This window comes from Thamnophis sirtalis, unplaced genomic scaffold, assembly GCF_051295495.1.
Source record: "Thamnophis sirtalis isolate CommonGarterSnake01/CBP01778 unplaced genomic scaffold, rThaSir2_p1.2 scaffold_3, whole genome shotgun sequence".
NCBI lineage: Eukaryota > Metazoa > Chordata > Lepidosauria > Squamata > Natricidae > Thamnophis > Thamnophis sirtalis.
This window is the reverse complement of record NW_028261383.1, coordinates 129,958,123-129,975,474: the sequence shown is the minus strand read 5'-3', so window position 1 is coordinate 129,975,474 and position 17,352 is coordinate 129,958,123. Positions and strand designations below refer to the sequence as shown.

General features: G+C 41.6%; 1 protein-coding gene across 1 annotated transcript in view; it reads left to right on the top strand.

The window, feature by feature from the left end:
* GCGR (glucagon receptor) overlaps positions 1 to 8,957 on the top strand; it is a 47,016-nt gene extending 38,059 nt beyond the window's left edge. Inside the window, exons 11-14 of the mRNA XM_014061398.2 lie at positions 5,134 to 5,222; positions 6,173 to 6,311; positions 6,421 to 6,462; positions 7,283 to 8,957. Coding sequence (XP_013916873.2) covers positions 5,134 to 5,222; positions 6,173 to 6,311; positions 6,421 to 6,462; positions 7,283 to 7,582 — 570 coding nt within the window. The 3' untranslated portion in view covers positions 7,583 to 8,957. The remainder of the gene's footprint in view (positions 1 to 5,133; positions 5,223 to 6,172; positions 6,312 to 6,420; positions 6,463 to 7,282) is intronic.
* The last annotated feature ends 8,395 nt before the right edge of the window (positions 8,958 to 17,352 follow it).

Below are 17,352 nucleotides of genomic sequence, written 5' to 3'. Positions count from 1 at the left end.
AAGATGCACCCCACATGACACCTTAGGGAATTGTAGATTGGACACTGGGCTGGGGTAATTGGAGGGAGGGGGTTGGGTAATCATTTGATATGTACTTGTTTGTGCCTTTTTGGCTCAGATCTTGCTTTCCTTTTTGCTGCTATCAATTCATATCTAGTAAAAGTACTTTATCTCTATTCAAATGGAGTTGAGGTTTTTCTTTCTTGGATACTGAAGGAGGCATGCCTGACATTAAGCAAGAGCTCACCTCACACCCATCCCAGAGTTAAAAGCTTCCGTGAAGGGATCACCCAAATGTCTAACCCTTGCAGCGAGCAGGAGAAGGCAATGGCAAGGGCTACAACCAGCCGAAAACCAGAGGGTGCCTGACACTTTTCCCTCCTGTCTTTATTCACTTTTTTTAATTACGCATCCTAGGATGGCTTCCAATAATGAATCAATCAACAAATAAGACTTAAACTTTATTGTCACTTTGAATGTACGCTAATCGGCATACATTAAAATGAAATTTTGTTGCTTACAGCTCTCACCAAGGGTCACCACCTCCAATAAACAATACATAAACATGACAATATAAATAAATAGATACAAAAGTATGCATATACCCACATATGTTATATGACAGGGAGAAACAATGCAGTTTAGTTCGGATGTAATACAATATTGTGAAGCTCAAATCACTGCTTATTACAAATAAACATCTGAAATTTCAAATATTAAAACAAAAACAGTATAAACCTTCAAAAAAATCATTTTAAGTTCTAAAACTCTTATTTCAAGGTAGAAAAAAAGCCTGTTTAAAAATATCTCCTATATTGTGCCATAATTGCTCTAAGAGGGGGGTAGATGAGCCATAGTCTGCCAAGTGTGTGTGGGCCACATTGGATAGGCACATAAAGAAGAAAATATAAGCGGTATCTTGATGGAATGAACCCCTGGCCCATCTATAGGTAGTCCTAGACTTACAGCCGTTTGTTTAGCAACCATTCAAAGTTACAACAGTACTGAAAAATGTGACTGGCAACTGGACCTCCTTATTGTGATTGTCGGGGGCAATATGATACCATTTGTAAACCACTTGGAGAGTGTTGTAAAGCACTATGGAGCGGTGCGTAAGTCTAAGTGCTATTGTTATTGCTATTATAACCATTGCAGGATCTCCACAATCATCTAATCACAATTCCAGCCCTTAGCAACCATAATGTATGTATGCTGGTTGCAACATCACAGGATCACCATTTGCGATCTTCCCAGCCAGCTTCCAACAAGCAAAGTCAGTGAGAGAGGCCAGATTTGCTTAATGACTGCATGGTTCACTTTGCAACTGGAGTGATTTGCTTAACAACCATCATAAAACTTTGGCGTGACTCATTTAACAATTGCTGAGCAATGGAAATACAGGTTCTAGTTGGGGTCATAAGTTGAGGACCACCTATAGTCCTGCAGTCTCTTCTTACAGACTGCACAAGGAAGCTCAGTGGTTTTACAGCAGATGACCTTCCGAGGGAGCCACAAGGCAGGGGTGAAATCAACTTACCTTCGCTACCCGTTCGCAAATGTGAGCATGCGCGCATGCACAGAGCTTAAAAAACAGGACACGATGACATCCTGGCGGCTGGGCGAAGCCTCCCACTGCCACCGCTACCAGTTCGGGCAAACCGGATAGAACCGGCTGAATTGCACCACTGCCACAGGGCCATCATGGCTAATAGCCGTTGATCCCATGACTTCCATGAATTGGCCCAATACTTATTTGAAACCAGCCCAGCTGATAGCCAGATCCACATCTCATGGTAGCAAATTCCAGAGCTGAATTGTCTGCGTTCCTCCTGCCAGCAGAATGATTTGCATAAAGGCAGTCCTTCAAGTAACTTCTGGGTCCCATCCCCCCCCCCCAATTTATGCATTGTATACTGGATTTGTGAGTTTTATTCTATCCATTTTGATCATATAATCTTCAAATATTTGGATTGCAAATATCAAGTTGATTTTCATACTAAGCAGACTTTTTCTCATTTTGTTTTCTGTGTATAATAATAATAATCCCCAGTGTACATATAGGCATGTATATTTGGGAGTGGGGTGGGGGATAACTTGATCCCAACTGTTTACTTGTAAAGAGAATATAACTAGTATAATATTTTGGATTAGAATGGAACAAAGCATTGGAAGGGAATGAATGAATCTTTTTCTGGAATCACACAACTGTCCTCTATAACTGCAATGTGATCCTGCAAAAAGAAACAATGGTTTAAGAGATTGTGGTTTAAGAGATTAGCAGCTGGTATTACATGAGCAGCTCTGCACACCCCAAAATGCTACACAACCTTAATTGAAAACAGTAAGGAAACATAGTCCTGTGATCCTGGAACTATACTGTGGTCTGAGAACCAGGTCCTCATTCCCGTTTGAGTGACTACCTATGTGTAGCAGCTGAAGATTTTGGCTAGTCTGATGTGATAACTTAACAAGAGTTATTATTAAGAGTTAACATCTTATGAAGAGCCACACTAGTACACAACTTATTTTTGAGAAAATACCAGAAGTTCTCCAGTAATGAACATACATTTTCCTCGTGAGTAGCAGAATTCAGTTTCTATAGCACTTTTCTTAAATGCTTACGTCCCAACACATGATTAATAAAATACTTCTCTGCCAGCCAGCGTCTCGTCTGTCTACCTGGCCATTGAAATATTTTCTCTAGGAAATCTTATAGCACTAATTAAGGATAGAAATGATCAGTAACAGGACAGAAGCTACAAAACAGTCACTGTAAATTTGGGGAGAGTGAGAAAATAAATCAAAACTATAACAGTGTTCAAGAATCCTACAGGAATCCAACAGGAAATTGAAACTGCTCAAAAACAACTTGTCATGATGAATTATAATAAGACTGCCTTTGCAATAAGGGTTAGAGGACTGCGTGAAAACCAACAGGAGAATTTGAAACAGATCTTCTTTGAGGCTTTCAGCCGCTTGGTGGGAAGTCCGGGATTTAACTTTGATTGGCAGATTCAAAGAATTTACTGCCAGAATTCGTGGGTAGCAAAACAGCGACAGCTTCCGAGGGACATAATAATATACTTTACCACAAGGGAATCCAGAAATGAGATAATACAGAGGCTTTACGGAAAGAGGTTGAGAATTGATGGACAGGACTTGATTGTTTTTAAAGAGGTACCATCTCAAATATTAAGAACAAGGAAAGAGTACGCTTTCTTAACCGAAGAACTCAGAAATTCTCAGATTCCATACAAATGGGAAGTCCCAGCTGGTATTACAGTTACATTTGGCAACCAAAAACACCGCATTAATTCTGTCTGTGAAGCCCGAGAATTTTACTACGAGACCCTGAAGGCGGGACTTCCTGATCCATCCGGACCTGGAGAGAGACAAGGAGAAGGAGGAGACAAACAGCGAGACACGTGGCTACAAGGCGGAGGGTGTTGCTTTCCTCTTCCGGAAGAGCAGAAGACTAAAGAATAAAGACTAAGCGATGTTCTTAAAGCTTTATGATTTCCGTCTGGGACAAAATGGAAAAGTGGTATATTGATGATGAGACATGGAGACTGAAAGAAGCGTTGCTGATTGTGGACATATATTGTATATAAGATTTGTCTGAATTCTAACTCAAATTGCGCATGAATTATTTTCCTAGGCGAGGAGAGCGGAGATTGTGATCTTTTTGAGTTGTGGTTTGGGACGAATGGAGTTGGGAGGCGCGTGGGAGAGGGAAGGGTAGCGAAAGCTTAATTAGACTACTTGGGGCTAGAATGCAAGCTGAGGTTTGTTTGAGTTGCTATTTCAATATAAGCTCAAGAAAGATTGGTCGGAGAGTCTTCAGGAAAGTGGAGTAAATATGGGAGGAGCAATGGACGCGGATAAAATATATATATGGACATGGATAAAGGCAGGGTGGAAGGTAAAAATTTACATGTGGAGGTGGGTAAGGATAGAAAGGGAGGTGTTGGAAATGAAAAATGAAAGAAGTACTTGAGTTTAATGGTTTTATAGAAAGGTTTGGATATTTGGATAAAAAAGAGATAAATTAAAGGTTTGAATAGATAGACAAAGCAATGAGACTTTTAGTTGAGGAATCCTAATTGATCAACTTACCTGGCTCTAATACAGTTTGAAACCCTGCAAGTAGTAAAATAATCGAAATTTGGAATGAGCTACATTGTTTAAGATTTACAGATAATGGGAAGCTGTGTTAACGTAGTGGGTTTATTGACCCTTCTCTGTTTCTCCTTTCTTTTTGGGTGTGTGTGTGCTTTTTTTTTTTTTTTTTCTTTTTTTTTTCTTATTATTCCTTTTTTTTTTTGGCTTTTTTTTTCTTTTATTTTTTTAATTTTAAAGTTAGCTGGCCTTATTATACTCAAATGCTTGTTAAAGAATTATGCCGGGTATGGGACCTGCGAAGCCGTAAGGGGGTTAGGGAGGGGGGATTATAGGGGGGAGGGGGGAGGGTGGAATTACAGTTTCAATTCTTAGAACAATAAGAATTCACTTGTATACTGCGGCTCGTTTTCCTTTTTTTTCTTTTTCTCTTTTATTCTTTTAAAAAAAAAAAACTGATGGATACACCAAAGCGAGGAGAAGAGGGAAAGAGGAGGGAGAAGTAAAGAGGGAGTGAGAGGGAATGTAAGGAGGGTGAGATGGAGGGAGGGGGAGATGTCTGAGGGGGAAGGGAAGTAGAAGAGGGGAATGCTGGAGGGGTGAAATGAAAGTTGGAGGGGGAGAAGAGAGGGTGCATGGGGGATTGAAGTGTTATGTTGGGGGGGGGTTTCTTTTTTTTTCTCTTTGTTTTTTTTGTTACGCACAGTATATAAGTGATTGTATAAAATGAAAATGAAAATGAAATAAATAAAATGTATTGAACACAAAAAGCGGAGCAGGAAAGCTGATATAGAAAGCTGTAAAATTACTGTATATTTTTATGCATGTTTCTGTTTTTTTTTTCTTGTTGTGTCTTCTTTACTGTTTTTAAAGATTAAAACATTCAATAAAATAATTTAAAAAAAAAAAAAAAAGAATCCTCTAGATGTTTACTATGCATAGTTCTCTGGTCAACTTATGCAATGCTTTCCCTTCTGGCCACTCAGTCACTCTGCTTCTTTTTCTTTCTTTCAGATTAATTTCTTCATTTTCATCCGTATCATTCAGATCTTGGTTTCTAAGCTCCGTGCCCACCAGATGCGATACACAGACTACAAGTTTCGGTATTTGCTCTTGGCATTTTCCCCAAATGGCAAGCTTCTTGAGAAAAGAACATTATTTTCTCAAGAAGCATGCCACGATGTAAAAAAGATGTTGAGACTCTAGAGAAGAGCAACAAATATGATTAGGGGACTGGAGGCTAAAACATATGAAGAATGGTTGCAGGAACTGGGTATGTCTAATGAAAAGAAGGACTAGGGGAGACATGATAGCAGTGTTCTAATATCTCAGGGGCTGCCACAAAGAAGAGGGAGTGAAGCTATTCTCCAAAGCACCTGAGGGCAGGACAAGAAGCAATGGATGGAAACTAATCAAGGAGAGAAGCAACTTAGAACTAAGGAGAAATTACCTGACAGTTAGAATAATTAATGGAACAACTTGCCTCCAGAAGCTATGAATGTTCCAACACTGGAAGTTTTTAAGAAGATGTTGGATAAACATTTGTCTGAAGTGGTGTAGGGTTTCCTGCCTAAGCAGGGGGTTGGACTAGAAGACCTCCAAGGTCCCTTCCAACTCTGTTATTCTATTCTATTCCATTTTTCACTCTCCCTATGACATCCTTGACTTTCTAGATCCGGGTAGGGCTTTCGGTCTGCACCATGATCTATAGGTTTCTAAAATAGCCATCCAGACATTAAGACTATAGTCCTTGCCATCTTTTGGTGTGACTCCCCATAAAAGTTTATTCTGAGTGTAAATTTGCATGTAAAAATGCTTAAAGTGACAAAAAGAAGAAACTAGGAAGTGAAGCAATCACAGTAACTGCACTACATTCACATCATGTCAAATTCAAATTCCGATTTGGATCTGCCTAGTTTCTGGGAGTGATGCATTTCAATCAGATTGAAAGTAATGCTTGTTTCTCACCCTGAAATATGGTGTGCCTCTTCCCTACACCTCTGATTAACTCTTTTTCCTTGTGATGAAGCCTAATCACCTGCTGTTCATTTAGGCTGGCGAAATCAACCCTGACTCTGATTCCCTTGCTGGGCATCCATGAGATGGTTTTTGCCTTTGTTATTGATGAGCAAGCTCAGGGCACTCTACGCTTTGTCAAGCTGTTCTTTGACCTCTTTCTTGGCTCTTTTCAGGTGAGGAACAAGAACTGTACTAATATTCGGGCTCTTCCATATCTTCCGTGTAATTTTATTATTGGAAATGATTGTTACAATGTTGGTAACTACCCTTCTGTACCCCTAGGGAATGCTGGTGGCCATTCTCTACTGCTTTGTGAACAAAGAGGTAAGTCCTAATCAGAGAAATATGGGGCACAGGCTTTGCCCCTTCTGGCTAAATTATGAGAGGTCCAGAATTTCAAGCTGCAATCATTTGAATGATGATGGAGTGGAGTACAATGTCCTTTTGAGTTTCAGGAGTCTCCTCATCAAGAAGCAATTAAAAGGGCAGCTATAACTATAGTTTTCAGTTCACACATCCATATGTGGCCAGAACTGGTATTTTAGTTGTCAAGGCATGCCTGCTGTGCAGTTTTTGGTAGAAATATAGCTGGAATATTACTAGATTTGGGTAAATCTAACATACTTGTTTGGATTTAAAATGCTAGCTGTAGTTGTAGGTGCCTTACACATGAAATTATTTGAAGTCATTTTTTTTTTCATTTGCAAGAGCCAGCGTCCTTTTCCCCTTTTACACTTTCAGACTCTGTCCATACTCGGTTTGAATCCCTAGTGCTGCGTAACGGGGTGAGCTTCTGCTAACCTAGCAGTTCAAAAGCATGTAAAAAAATGCAAGTAGAAAAATAGGGGGCACCTTTGGTAGGAAGGTAACAGCATTCCATGCGCCTTCGGTGTTTAGTCATGCCGGCCACATGACCACGGAGAAATCTTCGGATAGTGCTGGCTCTTCGGCTTTGAAACAGAGATGAGCACTGCCCCCTAGAGTCGGGAATGACTAGCACATATGTGCGAAGGGAACCTTTACCTTTACTCTGTCCTATGCTGCAAACAGAGGTATAGGGCTGTTCAAGGAGGTCAGGATGCTACAAATAATGGTACCAAAAGGGCAACAAAGCCAACTTTTTGCTGGTGTGTCCTCCTTGTAGGTACAGTCGGAACTCACCAAAAAATGGACACGCTGGAAACTTGGTCGGGACATAGAAGAAGAGTATAAACACACATACAGCAACACCCCCAACGCTCGTAACGGGAGGAGCAGCAGCACCTGTGAGAAGCACAAACTGGTTGGCAACTACCTCAATGGTCTGAGCTGCAGCCAAGCAACTGTACATACTAGCACGCAGTATCTGGAGAGGACCCACGGCAGCATCAGTGAAAATCTAGCTGTGAATGAACTACCTCCTTGCTATGAATTTCCTGACATGAAGGGGGAGAGCAACATCTAAAGCAGTTCAGTCCATTGTCTCCAGCAGTTTGGGCTCATTGATTCTTTTCTCATAAGACAGCCATATTGCAGAGCAAGGATGGCAGAGCTGAAAGTCCAGGAGACACTGAGTGGGACGTGTGATTGGAAACCGACCAATGTCTAGCTCCCTGAAGTGATACCTCAGTGTCAGGTTGTGTCCTCTCTGAGATAGAAAGGCATATCCTGATGAGACTCATGTCCTCCTCCTTGTCTGCATTCATAGTATTCCATGGGTGAACTCCACTGTAGGTGAGCAGAAAGGAACAAGTCAGTGATAGCCCAGGTATGGGTCTGGGAGAGTTATAGGCTAAAGGTTGGAGATGTCATGAAGTGGATTTTGGATGGAAAGAGAATCTGTACTATAGCTAGAAGGTCTGAAAGTCTACAGTTCAGAAACTGCACATTGATTAGTGTTGATCAAACTAAGAATCTCAGAACTCTTTCTAGCTCTTGCTTTTATAAAGAACAAGCTGAAAATGTATCAGCAGTATTTGCTAAAAGATAAACAAATGGAGCAGAAGGGGCTGTGCAATTTTTTAAAAATTAGTCATAAGGGAGCGTATATTCAGAAATTGCCTATTCCCTAACATGCTCTATCCTGATGGAAAATTCTGCCAAAAAGATCTGGAAACCAAGTCATCAGCAAAACATGCAAAGTTATATAACTGTTCGGCATAGCTAAATATTTTATTTCCAAGTTTAGTCATTGCAGAATTTGGGTTTGAGCACAAGAGTTCCAAATTCCTTCTTGAAAATCTTTGTTTTGCCTCTGGAGTGGTGGTACCTGAGGAATGAGGGCCATGCTTCTTGAAGAAGGTATGGTATTCAACACAGGTGGAGTCCATCTGGAGAATTAGGGGCATAACTTGTCCACCTGAGCATCTGGGTGATTTCAGGAAGCAACTTAGTAATGCTGTAATGTCCCTCTTAACTGGAGGTTAGAAATGAGAATTACAGGATTCTGGGCAGCAAAATGCCCAGAATTTAACATTTAACCACAACCACAGTCCAAAACAGCCTTGCCAATTTTGCTGTGAGATGCCCACCTGGGTTATCAGGTAATTTGCACGTTGTTTTGTGGTAGGTGACAATATAAGTACCAAAAGTAGTGCCTGTGATCTTAAGTAGGCAGCAATAGTAATGCTCACTCAAAAGTGAAGATGTTATTGACCAACTTTATGGCTGTTCCATTACATCCGTGCTGTGGAAACCCTTACTTCATTTGTTCCCAGGATAACTCTGTCCTGAATGATTCTGTAAATTGATTTTTGCTGAGGGCTGCCTCCAGTCTGTGATGTCAGTGCCAATGTTCTGGAGATCAAACCCTCAATAAATGGTGTTACGTGTCTTGGCAACTTGGATGGTTTCCTTCTGATGCACATCACAGCTCATCTTACCTAAGGACTGGGCTATACAACAGTTACTAACATGGACAGGAACAGCTGTCCTGCACTGGCCACATTCATCAAAAGCATTAACCTTCATAGGAAAGTTATGCGACAGGTTTAAATTAGAACCATTGCAACAGACAGGTAATTATTGCCCTCTACAATTATGCAATGTCTTTCTCAAAGCCTAAGATTCTGTTCTCCCCAGAATAGGCGTGGAAGAATTCCTCTGGCATTTCCAGGGGCATTGAAACATTCCGATCCAGACATCGCTAAGTAGAAGCACAGAGATTATGTACGTTAGTCATGGAGCTCTTCATCACAGTCTGTCTGTCTCTCTCTCTCTCTCTCTCTCTCTCTCTCTCTCTCTCTCTCTCTCTCTCTCGCAAATGTTCTTATTAAAAAAAAAAAAACATTCCTTCTGAGCATGAACTCAGAACACAGAATAACTTCATGCATGCCCATCCTTATGATGTTCCCTTAAAATCCTTTGACTGTAACACAGTATGAATAAAACAGAAGTTTCTGCAATTGAGCTGCCACAACTCACCAGACCATTTAATGACTTTGTGTTTGAGAGAAAACCAGCTCAGGACATTAGTTTAAGGTTCAGTGTGTTGTGTGAATCTACGGTATTGGGATAATCACTTAAATCATAGCTAAGTTAACCATGGCTGAGTGTATTGTGTGAATTCAGGAATTGAAATGTTACTTCAAATTTTCCATTACCTATTTTTCTTCTGATTATTCCCACCTGCTTTTTGAAGTTGAGGTTTATTCGATTTATATGCCGCCCTTCTCCCAAGGACTCAGGGCGGTGTACAACATTAAAAGAAACACATACTACAAAGGTTAAAAAGAAATTAAATAGAATATCCCCAAACCCAATTAAAATTAACAATGACACATTTTTTAAAAAGAATTCAAATTAAAATTAACAATAATCAATACTTTTTCCCTCCTGTATTCACCTGACCCAAATTCTCCTGCCCTGGATGTACCAAATAGTTTCCTGTCACAGGCTTGCTAGTCATTCTTAGAAAAACCAGTTTCCCTGTTGCTAGTATCTAGTTCCAGCAATCTCCATTACAGACATTATCAAACCCATGTTAGCAGAAAGAGCGTTTTCATAAGAGGAGAAGGTTACGATCATTAGCTATGTGGGACTTTCAGTAACAGAAGCAGTAGGACTTGTGATGCTCATTGCTGGAGGACATGAATAGGAAATGCCAGTGTGCTAATGTTCCATTTGTGGAATCCCCAATTGCATCTGACAGGAACATTGAACTAAATAGGACTTTTGGTCTGGTGTATCATATCTCTAAAGGGGCACGGTGGCTCAGTGGCTAAGACGCTGAGCTTGTCAATCAAAAGGTTGGCAGTTCAGCGGTTCGAATCCCTAGCACCACGTGATGGAGTGAGCTCCCGTTACTTGTCACAGCTTCTTCTAACCTAGCAGTTTGAAAGCATGTAAAAATGCAAGTAGAAAAATAGAAACCACCTTTGGTGGGAAGGTAACAGCATTCCATGCACCTTCGGCACTTAGTCATACTGGCCACATGACCACGGAGACATCTTCAGACAGCGCTGGCTCTTCAGCTTTGAAACGGAGATGAGCACCGGCCCCTAGAGTCAAGAACGACTAGCACATATGTGCAAGGGGAACCTTTACCTTTACATATCTCTTCTTACCTACAAGTCTTCTCACAGCAGTGGAAGAAAATAGGAAAAATGAGGCAAGCATTGGAGCAACAAGGAAAAGGTGAATCACATTTACATACATGGAGTTATCTTGGAAAGGAAGGGCTGTGTTCCATTCCAGGCCATACATATACTGTCTGACTTCGGCAACATTACTTTCAGCTTCTGTTTCTCAGCTATGTTGAGAATAACGAGAGCTTTGCAGTGCGGTTTCAGTTATTTGAAGATCGATGTAGGTTCTGCAAAAGAAAAACACAATTGGTTGATCCTAGAGAAATTTCTTTGCATGGCATGCAGTTTCATAGAAGCATAATTTAACTCATTAATTGGCAAACAATACCATGAAGCTACAGAAAACTATTGAAAAAGGGAAAAGGTTAAGTGATCAACCTTCACACAGCATCCAATTGCCTTACACCACTTTGACACTTGGCAGTCAAATAGTTTTTCTGCCCGAGTGTATAATTCTGATCCAATGACTGTTTTAAGAATACAACGAAAGAGTTTTAATACTTGAACCAGGAGGAAAAGCTTATCGGGTAAATGCACCAGTTTTGTGGAGGACATTGTGCTGTTATATAAGTGTGACCCAATCATGCCAGAAATACTCAGAGTAGGATCTTCAATCTAAAGTATTAGATGATCATATACTGTAGGTTGGTTGGTTGGTTCAGATAACACTTGTTCATGTTCTGACGTAGGCTTCCGGAGAAAACATAAATCACATTCTTAGTCCCCAAAATCCTCTTTTATTTATACGGCTGTAAATTATGGTCATTAACAGTCCGCAAGGCTTCACAAACAGTCTGTCAATGTTTCAACAGATGTCTGCTCGAGTTGCCACAGTCTTTCAGGGGAATGTTGATAAACACCCACCTCCCTGGGAATGCTGCCAGAGACCTAATTGCTAAATGCAGAGCAAGACCAACTTAGCACAGAGTCAAACAGAACTTTTCAAAGCTTGAACTGACCAGATGAACTAACTGCTTTCTGCAAAAGCTCACGTCCCGTTCGTTCCTCTTTTATGTCTTATGGGAGGGGCCAATCATCTCAAAGCCTTACTCCCAAGTTGACCCTGTTTTCTGAATTGTTCTTGCCTTCTGGCAGCTCTGTCCATGTGTACACTGGGAACAGGCTCCCACTGTTCTTCTGCCTCACTGATGTCAGACTCTGGAGGCAGCAAATAACTACCAGATGGCCTTGGTCCCCTCTCTGCCTCCAATGCAGAGCCTTGTCCTAGCCTTTCCCAGACTCCAGGACTGCTCAGGTTCCTCCCCTACCTCCGAATCTGCTGGCCGCTCTCAGGCCACAACAGTCCATATGCGAAATGGTCAAGCCTGGCTCAGTTCCCCATAGTTTCGTTGCGGATCTTTTACTTGCTTGGCCCCCACTCCATAAGTAAACTTTTCCCAACTTTCCAGATGTGCTACCTACTATTCCCATTATATCTAGCAAGCACAATCAAACCTCATGTCAGCTGGCACTGTGACAGTTGCAAATCCAGTATATTTTGAGGTTACCAGATTGAAGGAAATTGCCTCAGAGGACATATTTGCAGGCTGAGGAAAGAGACATGAAAACAGGTAGCTGAAGGTCATCTCTGGTTTTCCCTTTAAGACCGTGACAGGTCATTAGTTGGATTTCATTTGATTTCAGCTTCTGCCTCAATAGGCAGCCAGAGGCTATTGTTTTGAGTTCAGCATTGCCTCTTGAATAAACTACTGTTAAGGTAAATGGCTAAAATAAATTCTGAGGTCAGCTGTGACCTTTCTGCCTAGCAATGTCTCTTCTAACAATGTGTTTTTTCCCCAACTATACAAAAGAGATGGAGACTACCAGTCTAGAGACTAGAAGGGAAAGTTGAATGCAAAATGAGGAGGAAGGAAAAACAGCACAGGGCTGATTGCCAGAAAGTTATTGTTTCCCTACCTGCTAACACCCTCACAGCCCACAGCCGCCTGTGACAAGTACAGTCAGAGCCGTTGTCTATTCCTCTCCCCAAGGGAGCTGCTGCCTTTACCAGACGCCTGGGGGCGGCCCAAGATAATGAGCCTAATTGAAGCAAATTGCTAGAACACAAAGGCACTTTATGAGAAGGTAAATATGCTTGGTGAGCCATGCATATGACTTACGTGTGTGTCTCTTTCTAACACTTACAGATATCTCACTATTTTTACTTCTCAACAGCAAAACACACAAGGGCAGCTGTCCTCTGAAAGAGATTTTGCTCTCCTCACTACACTGGTGCTCTATTCCGACTGGTGGTCCATGAGAAAATTTTGGTGGTGTGCAGAAAAATTATTTGCATTTTTTATATTGCACTAAATCAGGGGTCTCAAACTACGGCCCCTGGGCTGGATACGTGCAATGAATGTGTTGCTGTAGAGAGTATCCCCTTCAAGGCCCTTTTGTGTGGGTCAGAGGAGGGGCAGAAATTTTGATTTGGGGTCTGCTTCAGCCTCCTGGTGCAGGGCTTTGGGCGAAGGCTGGAGGGAAGCACCGCTAGTGGCAAAGAGCCGGAGGGCCTTGTTCCAGTGGGACAGTATCATGGTCTGGAATGGGCTGAACATCTCAGCCTGCTGAGCCTTTAGGCACCTGTATCTGGCCTTGTACTCCCACAGGTCTTCCCTACGCTTGGAAATCCTCTACTCATAGTCCTCAGTGAGGTGCTTCTGCTGAGCCTCCTCATTGGCCAGATCCAATTTGAACTGAGCCAGCTGTTTTGCCAACTCTTTCTCTTGGTGGCTGCTTAGCTCCAACAACTGCTTGGAGCCCTAAAGAGCTGGGTGGGAGTGATTGGGAGTGGTGAGTAGATGGTGGCAAGGCACCCCTCAATGTAAGTGGCATTGAGTTGGCCATGCCCACCCAGTCACATGACTACCTTGCCACACCCACCTAGCCGGTCATTAGGCAGATCATATTAGTGGTCCCGGGATTTAAAATTATGCATTTAGTGGTGGTCCCTGAGGTCCGAAAGGTTGGTGACTCCTGCTCTACTCCATTTACTCTATTTACACACACACACCCAAATCCTCCTATCAAAGTAAAATAGCCCTTACTTTCAGCCTTCATTCCTTACTAGTTATGGGTCTATGTCTTTGGAAAGTTAGCATTCCTCATGTCAGTGGCCTTAAGGAACACGATGATGCTCAGAATCAGTATGTATCAAAAAAAAAAAAAAGCTGCTGTGCTTAATGTTCCATCTCTAGTCAACTTACAGACATCAATGTATCATTAAATCTAATGAAGAAGGTAGATTAAAAAAAACCCTACAGATGCTTGGAATCATTTGTTTTTCCATATGATTATTTTTTTTTAAATATTCTGTGTTCATATAATCTTAAAACATGAAATGTGTCTTGCCTTCTTTCCATGAGCTCGGCCACTGTCACAAATCCAGTCATTTTTGTAACTCAAACCATGAAAGATTGCTGCTGTTGGTGTGGAGAAAAGGGGCTAGTACAGGGGACTTGTGATTATAAATGTTCTCTCTGGCATGAGCAGAAACCTGCTGCTCAATAATTGCCTATTTGGCAAATAAATGATCACCTCACGTCATATCATCACTGTCACTTACAAGCCCGTCTCCATAGGGGGCACTCTATTAGCCCCAGAGTTGATTACTCATGAGCTGGGAACTGTATGTGTGCAACCACATAATGCTGCATCTGAAAAATGCTTCCTCTCCAAGATCACCAACCGCTCACCTCTGCAGATTCACAATTAATTTGTGCATATTTTGAATGTTGGTGATAATAGCAATAGCACTTAGACATATACTGCCCCATAGTATTGAACAGCACTCTCTGGGTGGTTTACACTGTCAGTGTATTGCCCCCAACGATCTGGCTTGTAATTTTACTGACCTTGGAAGGATGGAAGGCTGACTCAACCTTGAGTCAGTCAGGATCGAAACCCTGGTGGATGTGCAAAGTTAGCCTGCAATACTGCATTCTAACCTCTGCGCCACCACAGCTCAAGAGAGCCAGAGTCAGCCAGAACAGAGATCTCTCTGCTTCCCACCAGGAAACTTGTGCCTCCAAAGGAACTGAGGTGCCTGTGTGATCAGCATCACTCAGTCAATGCATCCTGTGACTACCGAAGTGCACTCTTTGGCAAATGACACAAGGTAGCTGTTCTGACGGAGGCTTCCCAAGAGCATGAAACAAACTCCTTGTCCTGGCAAACCCCCATTTTATTAATTTACAGTGAATTCTGCTCATTCATCGTCTGGCCTTACTCCCAAGTTGACCCCTGCTCTTTAGTTGTTCCCTTCATCTGGCAACTGAGAATGCACACACTGGAAACAGGCTCATCTGTCTCACTGATGTCTGACTCTGAAGGCAGCTGATGACTGGCATACGGCTCTGGCCCCCACTCTGCCTCCAACACAGAGCCCTCATCAGAGCCTTCCCCAGACTCCAGGACTGGCCCATGTTCCTCCCCAACCTCCTCGCTGTCCAAGTCTGCAGCCAGCTCTGCTGGCCACTGGTGGGCCACAACAGATACTGCCCTTTATTGTGAAAAACATTTCTTAGCTATGAACCTTCTGCCTTGAGCTGGGGTATGAAAGGCCAAACATCCTGCTGGAGTAAATAGCAGAATTGTACCCATGGGCCCTGTATGTGCAGATATTTTCCCCTTTTCACAGTGTAGAACCAATGAAATGGGTCTATGGAGATTCTCCATCATCCAGGTCATGGTTGCCCCAAAGTTGCTTTTTCAAGAGGCAACTGGAGTTTCTAGTTTTTCTTTCACTTCTCATCTTGAGGTTTCCTGAAAAAGCACCTTTGGGACAACAAAATGGGTCTCTCCTGGCCAGAAAGGCTTATGTTGTTTGTTTTGGAAGTAACAGGGAGATGGGGTAAAGTAGTTAAAACTGGGTACTCCCACTGAATGTAGGACCAGGACAGACAGAACCTGGGGGCAGTCAAGGGAGGAATTAGCATGGAATCATTACATTCCCACACACAGTTTAAGTCCAACCCTTCTTGAATCCTGTTAACTCTTCTCTAGCACCAATAAAGCATTCACTTTAGTTGACTAGATTCTTATGTAGAGGCATGAGCAGTAAATCAGTTTAACTGGAGCTTATCATGTCCTGATTGTTTGCACCTGGCAGCTTATGGGATATAGAAAGTGTTAAAAAAGAGGAGGGAAAGGACCCCAGCTTCCATCCTTTCTTAAAGAATATTTGAGTCACAATCATGATATTTTGACTAAAACTACCTATCATGCCTTTTCCTTAAAATAGTTCAAGCAACCTAGCAAAGAGGTGGGACAATATAAGCCCTGGGTACATGATTGCTCCCAAACTGGCATGGCTACCACAGGATTATGGATCTAGGGATCAGCCTTAGACAACGGCACTCTGTTTTTACATTAGCTCCCCTGAATCTTTCCCACCTGGCTATTGACTAATCCAAAACTGTATGGATAATAAATGTGTGACTTTTGCTCATTTTGAATGGAAATATTTTTTGTAAAACTGGATAAACCATTTATTAATCCCAATATATTTACAAATATATAAAAACCAGTGGTGAAATCTAAATGTTTTGCCCGCTGGTTCTGTGTGCGTGCCTTGGTGGGGGTTGCAGGAGGCCGTGGCAGCTGAAAACGGAGCTCAGGAGCCCCTTTTAGCAGGCAGAAGCACCATGGGCAAGTCCTTCACTGTTTTAAGAGTGGCCGCATGGGCAGATCTAAGTATCCTGCGGGCCAAATCCAGCCCCCAGGCTTTGAGTTTGACAACTCTGCTTTAGGTCAATAAGTCTAGATGAGTCTGCTTTCAGACTTAATGAAATAAAATTTTACCTACAAACTTAAGAACTTTAAAAGATTGAAATAAACAGCACAGAACTAATTAAATTTGATTTTAGAACATTATAAACAGATTAAGGATCCCCATAAATTAGATACAAGATTTTAGAATTATAAAAAATGTAGGAAAGACAATTTCAAAAGCAGGACACTAGAGGGAACCTTGATTAACGGCTACAGGATGACACAAAGTATAACATTGGAAATATTGAAGGATTATTTTGAAACGTGGAATCAAAAGTTAATTTCAACAATGTCAATAGCTTCTATGGATGGAAGTTTATACTTTCAGACTTGCAAGTTTTTGTTAATGTAGTCTTGCAGTACAGTAGAATTAGTTCATCTAATTATGTTTCTGGTCTGGTAGAAAAGGGAGGGCTGACATAAGGAGCATGGCCACCAGTATATATTATCAAATACTCTGTCCACCTAATGAGAAGACTGAACTCATTGGAAAAGACCCTGATTTTGGGAAAGATTAAATGCAAAAAGAAAAGGGATAGCAGAGGATAAGATGGCTAGTGTCAGTGACATGATGAACATGAATTTCGGCAACTCTGGGAGACCATGGAGAACCAGGGTATGTGTGTGTGTTTCACATACTTTGATCCCTGGAGTTATGAAGAGCTAGACATGACTTAGTGTAAGCAATAACAGCAGCAACAACAACAACAACAACAAACACACGTATGGATTGCAATTACAATCTTTAATACATTTTTTTTTTAAGGGAAAAAATAAAAAAAATTATAATCTACCTGATTTCCATTGTCCTCCACTATACAATACATACAGATGTGCTGTTTGTGACTATGGGAATTGTTATCCAATCCAAATTATC